General features: G+C 52.7%; 1 protein-coding gene across 15 annotated transcripts in view; it reads left to right on the top strand.

Moving 5' to 3' along the window:
• JADE2 (jade family PHD finger 2) overlaps positions 1 to 12,964 on the top strand; it is a 113,160-nt gene that overhangs the window by 82,472 nt on the left and 17,724 nt on the right. For all 15 annotated transcript variants that reach the window (XM_049829874.1, XM_049829872.1, XM_049829878.1 and 12 more), the window contains 3 exons: positions 3,493 to 3,704; positions 7,732 to 7,899; positions 8,417 to 8,533. In XM_049829874.1, the coding sequence (XP_049685831.1) occupies positions 3,493 to 3,704; positions 7,732 to 7,899; positions 8,417 to 8,533 (497 nt within the window). The remainder of the gene's footprint in view (positions 1 to 3,492; positions 3,705 to 7,731; positions 7,900 to 8,416; positions 8,534 to 12,964) is intronic.

Here is a 12,964-nt window from a genome sequence, read left to right as displayed (position 1 = left end):
AGTCTCCCTCCTCCTCCGGGGGATGCTTCCTTTGGCTGGGTCCATGCTGCCTGCCAGGATCCTGCTCTGGACCGAGAGAAGATAGCTTTTCTCCCGCTGGGATGCGGTGGGAGGCAGTGCTCCCTGGGTGACAGTCCTTCCCACCCTGGGGTGATGTCAGGGGTGTCCCATCAAAACCAGTCATCGTTAACGCGCTCAGTGTTAATGGGGCGAGGGTACGGGTGCCCTCCTGGAAGGGGTGGTGGGATGTAGAGCTTTTTACTCCTGTGTCTGTTTTGAACATGGCTCCAAATGGCCAGTGGTTATATTGGTGTGAGGTGGAATTCTCACTTCTGGACAGAAGTGTCTCCCTCCGGACAGAAACTATGGAGAAGACACTGCCCGGCTCTGCGGAGGCTCAGAAAAGCTTCGTTTTTCTCCCCCACCTTTTCATACAAGACCTTGGCATACCTTAACCAGGTAAAAATAAGTTCTTCTTGGTCAGCCGGTAGAGTCCACGGTCCTCGTGATGGTCTCAAACGTGACTTACTCCCTGAATGTCACTGGATTTATTCATTGTAGCCAAGATTAGTATCTGGGTCTTTGCTTTTCCTTCCCCAGGGACAATAACAGTGTCACTTGTATGTGTACACAGGGAGTGTTTTGGTGGAGTATTTTCTTGTTTTTGTGATTTCGCTGGCCACGATCAATACAGATAGAGTTTTCACAGCCAAAAAGATGACAATTTTATGAATGGAGTTTAATAGCACAAACTTTATAGGATGCAGAAGGAGATAAATGGAGCACAAATGGAAAAGCACTTCACCCCCAGGCCCCATTGTTTAGTGTTTCATAAACGATTAATCGCTTCATCCCCATCAAGTGCAATTGTCAATTCAATAAGCTCCGAGGTATTCTGAATGGCGCTTGGCAAACGAATTCCTAATGTAATTACATCTAAATGGAGTGTGAGAGCGTGCATGTGTGTGCGTGCGGGAGGGAGAGATCTATATTTTTCAATGTAACGGTGTAACAACTACATTGCACGTAGGCTGATAAGGAAACCCCGCTGGGGTGCTGGTCTCGCTCCGGCGCGAGAGTTTTGGGATCGGTGGGGACTTTCTCCCCAGGGTTAAACTGGTGATGCCCGGGCATCGCTGTGGCTGGAAAATGCAGGAGATGGGATGGGAGCCGGTTCTTTCCACTCGAGGCGAAACGGGAACGGTGACGATGCCAGCACGATCCCAACCCTGAGGGCAGGTCAGGGTCGTGATTCCTGTGGAAACCCCCATCCCTTTCCTTCCTCACGCTGCCTGCAGCTGCCGGCTCTCTGCCTGCCCTCTCCCCTGAGCACCGGGCAGCTCTAGAAAACGCGGGGTGAAAAGCTCTGGGAACACTTTAATGATCATTTTACTTTCCAGAAGAGCAGAGAGAGCAGAACCTGAAATGTTGGGAGAAAGGGAGTAACTCCAGGCTGACGCTCCGGTACCCAGGATCATAGTCACAGATGGGGACTTGAAACGCTGACCAAGAGGATTTTATTCTTGCCGGGCTTGTTTAACGCTCGCATAAAGTCATGGCTTGGACCAAGTGCAACTCGGGTGGTGTGTTTATAAAGGGACGCGATTAAGGCAAAAACCAATGCTCTGGCTTTGTAACCCGCTCCCTGCCCTGTCGCATCCAACCGGCACGATGCCAAGAGCGAGCCGGTGGCTCCATCCCGGCTCCGGCGCGCGGAGCTGGCCGTGCCGCCGTGCCGGCGCAGGATGGTTCCCATCGCTGAGCTCCGGCAGCCCCCGGGCAGCCTGTGCCAGCCTGGGGCTCCGCAGAGATCCCGCGCCCATCGCAGGGGCTGCTCCGACATAAAACAGGTATTGTCGGGTTCCTCGGCGTGTTGCGGCACGGCAGCCCGGGCGCTTGAAAGGGTTGTGATAGGGAACAGTGTTGTCTGTCTTAGATGGTATCTCAGACTCGACACAGACGTGTAAAATGCCAGGCTGGATGTTTGCAGAGACTTGTCAAGCCGAGGGAAACGGTGCCAATGCGAAACGTTGGGGAAGAGCTTAAAAAGGCAGACAATGGTGCGTTCGCTTGCCGAGCTCGCCTACGGGTTGCTTTTCCCCCTTGACAGAGTTTTTTTTGGCTGGTCCCTGGCCATCGGGGGAAGGGGCAGCCCCTGCCAGCCCCATCCAGCTGGAAGTGCTGGGAGCACTGGCCGGGATCCCTGCGGCCCCGTCCCTCCCCAGCCCCGGGGACTTCTCGGGGCCCCAGAGCTCAGCCTGGGACAGGGACATCACACTGTGGTTCGAGAGATGCCCAGGATGGAAAATTTCTCACTGAACATTTAATGAGTAACTGCTTCATATTAGTACTTCCTCAAGCCTTTTTTTCCCCCTTCTCTGCTCATAAATCAGGTATTTTCTCCCGTTGCCTTGCAACAAGAAAGGTGGACAGCAGCGCGGGTCGGACTGCTCCGCTGACTGGCGCATTCTGGAGCATCCTGGCCGTCATCACGGATAATATACGCAAATGGAATGCAAACATTAAATGTTTTTTATCGCATCTTGCTGGTATCTCCGTCCCCATCTCTGTGCCTTCCCTGGTGATGAAATAGTGCTCACGGGGAGACGGGGTGCGGTGGGGGCTTAACTCTGCCTCTTTCCCATCGTAGACAACATCACTCCTGCTGCTGACAGATCTTTTCCTTCTTTTTTCCCTTACCTGGAGTGACCTCCTGTTGCATTTGCGGCACCGGGATCTTTGTGTGTGGGTGAGAGGCAGCACTTTTGGGAGCAGCGTTCAGCGTGGCACTGTTCCGGTGCTGCCGAGCTCCTGGCAGCAGCGTCCCGCCTGTAACAGCGGCTGGGTATTCTGCTGCTGGAGCTGCTGCTCTCGAAAAGCCTCTCCTGGTTATTGGCCTCATATTCCTGGTTGTCAGTCTGGGTAAACCTCTGGTAGAACACCTCTGTCGCTTCTTTCCACTAAAGGTCCTGGTCTGGGGGGGATAAAACACAACACAGCAGTGTCTGACCTTCTGATTTCACTAAACCCAACCAGGAAAAAAAAGAGGTTATTTGTCCTCAATTTCAGCCTTTGGCTTCGGTTTTACAGTGCCATTTAATTGGCCTTAAAAGGGTCAATTTTCAGTCCTAACAATTAAAGCATTGACTTTGTGTTGCCAAAGCTTGTCTGAGCCCTCGCTGCAGAAAGCATCTTTGCAAAACTTGTCTCCTTGAACGTTTAAACTGTCAGACCTAATTATCCGCATTGCTTCAGCTGAATGGGTTTCTTTCCTCTCAGCCAGCAGCAATATTTTGTTACTGTCTATGAAATATAAACTGCAGCCCGAGTTAGAAGCAGCCGTTTTCTGAATCGCCGCTCTTACCATCGCCGTGGATTTGCCTCTTGAGTTGCAATCTAAAACGCTCAGCCCTTTGCAAAACGCTCCCTGAAGGCGGGTGGGCTCCTGCGCCGGAGCTGCATCAGTGTCCTCCTCTGCCTTCTGCCTTGCAGAAAAGCCCGAGCTGGACGAGATCACCCTGGAGCGAGTGCTGGAGGAGCTGGAGACCATGTGCTACGAGAACATGAACATCGCCATCGAAACGGAGGAGGGTTTGGGCATCGAGTACGACGAGGACGTGGTGTGCGACGTCTGCCGCTCGCCGGAGGGGGAGGACGGCAACGAGATGGTGTTCTGCGACAAATGCAACGTCTGCGTGCACCAGGTGAGCCCCCGCCGCGGGGGGAGAGCGGCCGGTTTCGGCTGTCCGCGCATCACGCTCCTGCACCCTCCTCTGCGTTCCTCCCGTCCCCACCGTCCCCCTCTCCCTGAGCTGCCGTAGACCCCTGTTGAGCTTTTCGGATGGATTCCCAGTGCGTCTCCAGTGGAGCGAGGATAGCAGATGGGGTCTTGGGTAGCTGGCAGGCAGCAAACTTGCTTTTCCTACTTTCTTAGCCCCAGCCCTTCCTAAGTGCCCAGGGAAATACGCAGCCAGAAGTTGAAAACCACTTTCTGCGAGCTTGCTTTGCCCCCTCCTCCTTATTCTCCGGTCTCTGTGGTATTTTACTTTGTGCCCCCTCTTCCATTAGTGTGCTTATTTTCTTTCTTTACCCCATCTTTCTTTATTAAACTGCTGTGGGATCGTTAGCAACCAGGGGTGACCAGCACCGTGTGCGGGACTGGCTGGTGGGCTGGGAGGGATGTGGGTCTGCAGCCCTGCACCCACCCTGCACCCACTGGATGGGTGGGCTTGCATGGACCTCCAGCCTCCTCCGCAGCGTTATACTGGGGGTAGTAGGACCTTCCAGCTCCCCCAGCGCTGTCTCACATCGCAGGATTTCTATCCCAGCTTCCGTGCTGTATGAGAGTAGGATTTCATTTTATTTTGCTGCCTGGGAGGAAAATAATTTTATTTTTAGAATTGAATGCAAATGCTTCAAGCCCTTGCTGGGGGGGGGGTGGGGTGGGGGTTGTGGGCTCCTGAGCTTGGGGAAACCTTGACAAGGAGAAAGCATCCGTGCAAGGGTCTCCTGGGTCCTGCATGGGTCCGGGGATGTTTTGCTGGTTGTGCCTCGAGGGGAAGCGCTGTGCAATGCTGGAACAGCAGATCCTGGGCTTCACCCTCTCTGTGAAGGGCTTTGAGTTTTTTTTCTTCCTCTGAAGAGAGCCATTTGCTCATCTTTTGGGCAGCTTTTCCATCAGCGCTTCCTGGAGGTGGGAGAGCGTTGGAGATATCTATACTAGCGGGAGGTGGGTGTTTTGAACGGCTTCCATCCGTGAATCAGATTCCACAAAATACCAGGACGATTCAGGGTTGGAGTTGGGGTTGGGGTTGGGGTCGGGGGGGGTTGTGTGTTGGGGTTGGTTTTTTCGAACAAGCCCAAGTGGCAATGTCAGGCTGTGAGCTGACACGTGCCGGCGGGCAGGGGCTCGGGGGGAGGCAGTCGGCGTGCGCAGGGCTGCCGTGGGGACGTACGGACCCCCGCCGTGCCCACCGCGAGCCGTGGGACCCCGCGGGCTCCGCTTTCAGCAGCGGTGCTGCAGGAGGGGATGCAACGGGCCGGATTTCAAGGCTGTTGAAAGAAAAGGGAGATTCTCTGTTGTTTTCAGGGAGCAGAGTCCAGCCCTAAGCCCGATGCCAGCCCGTAAGCTGCCTGTGATTTAATCTCTGCGCCCATTTACACCCTAAGCCACAAAGTCCAGAGCCACAGCACGGGGTGTTAACGTGGCAACATGGTTCTTATCTAACCTGCCCCGTGCCTTTGCCAGCCCCACATCCAAAACCTGCCGGGGACGATGCTTTCCTGCGGGCATCCCGGTGCCGATGCCACGGGCTTTGGGTATTTGGGCAGCGGTGGAGGGGAGCTGGGGTCCTGCGGGACACGGCCGGAGCCGTGCTTCATCCTCCTGCATCCCAGCGGGAAGAGGCAGAGGCAGGGATGTGCTCAGACACACGTTGGTGAGTTATGGTGCTGGAAGGGATCGTTGTAATCATTTCATCTGCATAACACAAGCCATGAGGCGTGCTATTAATTAATTCCTGTGAAGCGTAGCTTTTAGAAAACACATGCAATCTTCATTTTAAAATTTTCAGCAATAAGGAGTCTTCCTTCCCCCCCGCTGCTAAATCGTTGTGGTTCATCGCTCTCGTGGTGGCAACATCGCACTTCTCTAGCATGGGAACGATCCATCTCCAGCTTCCAGCCAAAGTGCCGTGCTCCTGTCATTACCAAATTCCCATTCCCTGGCGTGGGGATGTGGCCAAGCCCTCCTTCTCTTATCTTACATGGACCACACCAAGCTTTTCTGTGGCTCAGCATCCTCCCTGTTCTTTTGGTGTCCCCTTCTGGATGATGTTGCACCCGTGATAGGCACAGCAATGAAAACAGCTGCTCTGCTCCTACTCAGCATTGCCCCGGCTCCGTGTTCCCAGAGCACCTTTTGGCTGGTGCTGGGCTGGGAGAGCGTGTTTAGCTGATAACCCACTTCATTTCTAGAGCTGCTCCTTGCCCAGGACAGAGGCCTCATAGTATTTTCTCCTAGGAGCAGAACTGCACCTTCAGCTGCTCTAAAACATGTAGGAATAAATAACCGAGAGCCAAGACTCTGCTGGAGATGCACACCTGGTCATAATTCCTGTTTTCCCCTGGATTTTGAGATCAGTCTGCCAGTTTATTCTCCTGGCAGTACATAGCAGGCTGATTTTTGTCTGGTCCTAAATCACATGTTTTATAAAACTCTGTTACAGAAATGATTTATCTGTCAGATTTGGAGGCACTGTGAAACACACAGTTAAGTCTCTCTGAACCATGTAGACTCGCAGCAATAATATTACCTCCCTTAATTCCTTATTATCCCAATAATCTGTTCAGGAAGTGGCTTTTTCCCCTTGGAAATCACTATCAGAGTCAATTTGTGCTTTGGGGCAACCTAAAGTCATGTTAGAAAGTCTGTTCTTGGCCAGTAAAGACTGAGGGTACGCTTTTCCCATGCTCATGCATCTCCACGTGCCCCCCGTGCCCCGTCCCCACCTGCAGCACTGTCACTCACGGTGATGGGGACGTGCAGCAGCAGGATGAAAAGCTGTTCTTTTTTGGGGTAAACTTCAAGAAGTGGAGTTGACAAATGCCTGAGCTCAATTTACGGCCAACAGCACTGGGGGTCCTTATCGGCGCTGCCCGCTTGCCTTCTGGAGGGACGTCAGAGCAGCCAGATCTGGAATTAATTACATCGCCTCACTTAAAATAGTGACACAGCCTCACGTTAGCGCCTAAGGCAGTTGTCTGCCACTCTCTGAAAACCCTTTAAGTGCGAGCTATCGGGACCTGCCGGTTAAAAACTGTCTGGTTTTAGGAGTAGCTGTTTAATACAGTCATAAGTTACGGCCGAAGTGGAAAGTATTTTATCATCATCATTATGTGATATGGCTTATCATTTGGCTCTTCCCCAAGTACGGAAGAGAAATATTTACGAAACACTTTGGCTTCTCTGCATCCTGCGCTATCGCAGCAGGTCAGGGAGCTCTGTGGGCGACCCGAGTCCTTGAGTTCTCACTCTCTTGGCCGTAGACTTGTCCTTGCCTCCTTTAGATTTATCATCCTTTAGATTTATCATCCTTTAGATTTATCATCCTTTATGGTTCCTCCCGTATGATTTATGTTCATGACTATCGTTTTCCCCTTTTTCCCTTTCCATGGTTACTTTCGCTTCCCCTTTAGGCTGCGTTGGGTGCGTAACCAGTGTGGCCGTCTTTCTCAATGGGGGGGTTGTGGCTTTTCAGCCCTCAGCTACCTCAGAGGTTTTCTCCGCGTGGCATTTCTTAATTTTTGTCCTCGTGGGTCGGGTAGCTGTTCAGAAAAGGGCAGGAGATGAGCGGGCAGATGTCCTCACCGCAGAGCTGCCGGTGGTGGGGGCTCTGCTGGAGCAGCCTGGCTGCCCACCCCTGACCTGGAGCTGGGCAGATGCTTGCCATGATACACAGCACGTTTTTATACTTAGCTTTTAATTAAAACCTAGGACACACTGATCCGGCATGAGTATCCATGTGAAAACAGGGAAGGTAGGAAGGAAGGAAGAACTTAACCTCGCTGTCTGCGACTGCGGACCTGCTTTCCGTCTGCTGTTTATTAGGATGCCCAGATGCGGTGGGGATAAGCCAGCGGGAATGAAAAAGGTGGGAGTGAAGGAGGAGGTCTGGGAGGACGCTCATCCTGGGGTACGGGGACTAACCCACCTCCCTCGTGTCCGCGCAGGCGTGCTACGGCATCCTGAAGGTTCCCATCGGGAGCTGGCTGTGCCGGACCTGCGCCCTCGGGGTTCAGCCAAAGTGTCTACTCTGCCCGAAGAGAGGGGGAGCGCTGAAGCCCACCCGGAGCGGGACGAAATGGGTCCACGTTAGCTGTGCCTTATGGATACCTGAAGTAAGATGTTTTCCAACCTCCTCGTGACGTGCGGGTGGGCACAGACCTGGTTCCCAGGTCTCAGCCCAGGATATTTGTTAATGGTCTAAATAGCAAGTCCGGTTTGGCTCGTCAAGCTGTGCCGAGGTCAGAGCCGCGATGCCGGTCGGTCACCGGGCTGCGTGTTTAATTAGCAGCCAAGAGGCACCCTGTTAAGGGAGGACACAGAGGTGGGGGGCTTTCACAGGACCTGCCTGGGCAGGGTAAAGCTGATTTCATGTGCCCATCCGAGATATACGGCAACATCCAAATGAGGAATTAGTTCAGAGGAAACACCGACATAAATTTTTTCTTCCATTTCATCCAAATTTGTTTCTGGTTTGGGCAGTTTGGGGTGGGTTTTTTTCCCCAATTACAAGTGACCCTGAAAAATAAGAAATAAAAAATCCATCCCTCATTCAGACTGCCGCAGACATCCCCCTGTAGGAGATTTGGGATGGCAACCAGTATTTACCACTTGTCTTTATTTCATGACCAGGTTAGCATTGGATGTCCTGAAAAAATGGAACCCATTACAAAGATCTCACATATCCCAGCAAGCAGATGGGCTTTGTCCTGCAGCCTCTGCAAGGAGTGCACTGGGACATGTATTCAGGTACGTAACTCGGTGCTGCAGAAACTCAGACCTCCGGGGTTGTGCCTGTAATAGCCACCGGAGATTCTCGAGATGCTGGTGGATACGATCTGGCCGAGGCTTGTTCCTGCTGCAAATAAACCTAACGACAGGGAGCACGAGCACCCATCAGACATCATCAGATGTTCTTTGCAATCATTTAACGTATTGAGTGCTAGGAATCTAGATTAAGTTTCTTTGCATAACACAGTGTTGTTGCTGTAGTGACACTAATTACCGGGACTGCAAATGACCTTGGTTTGAAATCGGGAACCTCCAGCAGAAAGGCTTGGCATAGCTGCCAGAAAAGTGAAATACTCATGAGACACAAAGCCCCAGGTATTTCACAAACCGGTGGGGCTTGGCTGGGAAGCCAAGTTGGGAGGATATCGGAAAACCCCAGGATTAGGTAGTCCTCACTAGCCTGCTGGCTGGGAAAATTGAGTATTTACCATGTACTACATTCCCACATTTTCTCCACACCTAAGCAAACCAGTGCAGACATCTGAGCGCCGGCTCGCCCTGCAGCAGCAGCGTGTTAAAGAGGGGGTGAGACGTTCTCATTTCAGGCAGAAAGCAGGACGCTCTGGGCTTTCCTATTACAGAAATGGGACAGAGCTTCCCGGGCCATAATCTCTCTTTCCCGGGCGGCGGAACAGAAGTTCCCATCCAAAATGCAGCACGCTTGGTACGAGAGCATTTGGGGAGCCTTGCTGCATCCAGTGATTCCCCCTGCTCGGCCAGCGTGATGTCCCGGTGGTCCCTGGGGACGGGCTGGGAGATCTGCCGCTCTACGGTGCCGGTGCCTGTTGCTTTCGTTGGCAGACCAGGCATCGAAGCAGTCTTGGCGTGCAGGGGGCTAGGATGGAATAGCCCTTAGGCTTTGAAAAATTGGGAGAAATTTTGGGATGTGTGCCAATTCCGACTGATCAGCAACGGGAGCTGCACCCGGGAGGTCGGCGTACGCAGCGGTGACTCTTGGGGACTGGAATAGCTGGCTGGTTGCAGGAGGGCGATAGGAGTAGGAGGTCTGCAGGCTCCACTGCGTTTGTGCCACCGCCTTGGGTTTTAATACTTTAAAGGGAGCTATTTAAAAGCAATCCCCTTAGCTTGAAATGAAATCTCACAATACTTCTTTAAATCTCTAGCGTTGACTCACTTCTTTTTTGATGGCTCTGGGTGGATCTGCTTATTCACCCTGCCAGATGGAGATACTGTGTCATAACAGCAACTGCTTTCAAAGAACGGAAGGGCAGGGAAGGAGGCAAACAGGCTTGGCAGCATCAAAAAGAATTCAGCTTCTCTGAGGCTTCATCCTCTTAGCGCCGGCATGGCACGGGAGCTGTGAGATCCCGGGGACTGAATGGATTTGCATTAAAGGTCACCTGAGACAGAACAGGAGCTTTATTGTCTCATGTGCTGGCAGCTCATGGTTTATAAGTCTGCACGAGATTGTCACCGGAGCGTTTGCCGAGGCCACCCTAGCACGCTTGGGGTGGTTTTGCTTCAAGGAAAAGGGGGAAGAGGGGAAAAAAAGCAGGCAGTGCCTTTAGGTAAGGATTTATGGGGTATATCAGTAAGTTCACCCATGGATAAAAAAAGGTGCTCCATACTCATCAGCAGTACAGAGCTCTGTTTTGAAAGCTTATGTTTATGGAGCATATTTTTGATTAGTGCCTGTTTATACAGGTGTAATCTAACTACCTTTGTCAGCATTTTGGGTTTATGACCCAGCTCAAAAGGAGAAGATTGTTTTCTGTTAAAGCACCGAGCTTTTATTCTTGGCAGTGGGAATCAGGTGCTCCGGGTGGGGCAGGTCTGGGGAAGGAGGGGTGCTGCTTCCAGAAGGGGTTTTCCAAGTAACCGGTTGGAACTGGGCTTTGCTGAAAAGCGATGCGAAATCTGGACAAGCAAGCTGGAGGAGTGGAAGGCTGTCATCCCAGAGGGGGACGGGCATGCTCAGAGGCAGCACTGCAGCTTAAGAAAACACCCACCTCAACCACATTTACAGAGACCAGTGTGAGATATTTTCGCGTAGGCATCTCTGTGCATCGAGGTATTTTTCCTCATCCAAATTTGACCACGAAAAGGAAAACAAACCGAGGGAAACCTGAGGAAGGGCTCCCCACTGCCCTCCATGCCTCTGACCTTGCTGCTTGCACATAATTACTTCCCTTGCTTTCTGGTACAGAGCTGTGAACCCAGTGTAACTCGGCATGGCCATAGTCGAGCCGGAGCTCCGGACGCTGGGCAGGGATGCAGCCCTGGAAGCACCCTTTCCCTGGCCCCTGTTAAGGGGAAATCATGACTTCATGGTGGTTCTTGTGGTCAGACATCAGGAGGTGCCAAAGAGAGCTCAGTATCCAGCAGGAATTTTCTTGTTTGCATTGCTGAGATTGAAAAGAGAGTCCCGACCGCGCTTGCTTGGGACCCAGCTCCCTCCTCGCTTCTCGGAGCAACTGGAAGAGCTCACCAAGACCTTTCAATGCAGCGCAAAATGCCAGGTCTCTGTTAGTTGCTGGCAGGCTTCTCCAAAGGGTACGGTCTTCTGCTGTCATCCAGCTTTCTTTTTCTTGTCGTTTTCTGGAGAAAAAGCCCTCAGAAGTGTCCTGCACCACTCACTCATTATCACTCCTCTGCCCGCTGCTGCCTGCTCCCCTTGAGCTGCTTGTGCCACTGGTCCCCATCCACTGGGTTAACTGGTGTGGTGGTTCCCGGAGCTGTCGTCCGATTGCGCCTGTAGCCCCGAAAACGTACGGCTTGACGTCAGGGGAAGAGCAGCGTGTGTGCGCCCTGCAGCCCCCACGCCATCCTCTGCCTCAGCCCCGCATCCTCCGAGGACGTCTGCGATGCTGAAATTGCCTATTTCAGCTGAGAAGCGCTACCAAGATCCAGACCATCTGTGGTCACTAAAAATCACATGGTAGTTTTTGTAAGGATGCAGAATTGTCGCGGCCGATGGCTTGGCTGGAGTTCAGCACCGGTAATTAATTTTTCCTTCCTGAGTTCCCCTCGCAGGTCTGTTGGAGGAGCCGCTTCCTTCCCCTCCGGCCCCAAACTGCAGCGGAGCACCACTGTAAGCTGGTAAACTTCGGTTTGAATTTGCTTGGCAAATAAAATCTTCCCTCTATTTCTCCCCAGTAAGAGTGGTTTGAGGACTACTTAACAGCCCACGTTAATCTCTGGTGCAGTTTTCACCCTCTCTCTCGGAATTCTGTTTGGGGATGGATTTGCCTGGATAAGCAAAGTATGCTGAGATCCTTGAATGAAAGGTGCTGTAAGACAACGAAGCATGATCGATAACGAAGCAGACTTAGGGGCTGCTCCAGTCTTTTGAGCCTGGTTTATTCTGCGTGGCAGATCCCTCCCTCCCGCGAAGAGCGGCTTCGTTCCAGCGTCATTCTGGGCTGGATCAATATGTTTTTATTGTCGGTTTATGCAAGGTCCTTGGGTAGCCGTGGCCAACCAGGTACCTTCCTTTGTTGCCCTGTCAGCCAAGCTGCCTAATTATTTTCTATTTGCATTTTGGGCACGGTTTCTGACAAGTGCTGCTTGCCATCTGTCGGAGGAGAGATCCAGGACGGGTGTCATTCCATTTGCTTTATTCCTAAGGTGGAGTGATGGTCGTTGCCGTTAGCAGGCCGTTGTCCTAGCAGAAGCCACGGCCGTGTCGCTCACGCTGGTATTAGCACCGGTGACAGGAACAGGACGGAGGGGACATCGCGACGTGGCTTTCCTTAGCTCACCTATTTCACCGACGGCGGCGAGTTCTCGGTGTCCGCTTTCTCTACCGTAGATACTTACGTGCGTAGCAGCACAAAAGGATGCTGTAGTTTAAAGCATCCCCAGCTGTTACGCCAAAACAGCCAGGATGGAGTTTATCGGGAGTACGTCGGGAGTATATCGGGGGTATGTCAGCAGTATATCAGAAGTACGTCAGGAGTACATCAGGAGCTCCATGCAGCACCATTACCATCTTGGCTACCAGCAAAGAAACTCGACCATGGGAATTTCCAGCTGGCAAAGGCCTCCAACCTGAAAGTGCCGTTAAAAGCGTGGAAGAATGACTCCGTCGAGGAGCATCGCGTCGCCTTCTCGTGTCAGCGCTCGCTCCGTGGCTGCAGGAGCGAGCGCCAGCCAGCGCTTTAAAAGCCGGTGTGTGATATACTGACTGCACCGAGTGAATCTGGAAGCTTCAAGTCAGGCTGGGCTCCTTCTGTCCCTTCTTCCGTACCAAAAATAAATCCTTGAGAACGGAGCCGATGCTTCGGCCGCGTGGGAGGCTGTGACAGGGCTCGTCCCGCGGGATGGGCAGGGCAGAACCCGCTGCCCACTGCTGCGGTGGGTGCGCTGGGCTGGCACGGGGAGCACCGGCAGCTCCATACGATGCCAGGTTCCACGCAAGCGCCGGCA

The sequence above is a fragment of the Accipiter gentilis genome, chromosome 26 (assembly GCF_929443795.1).
Source record: "Accipiter gentilis chromosome 26, bAccGen1.1, whole genome shotgun sequence".
Classification (NCBI taxonomy): Eukaryota; Metazoa; Chordata; class Aves; order Accipitriformes; family Accipitridae; genus Astur; species Astur gentilis.
Note: the sequence above shows the minus strand (reverse complement) of the source record. Positions and strands in the feature narration are given on the sequence as shown.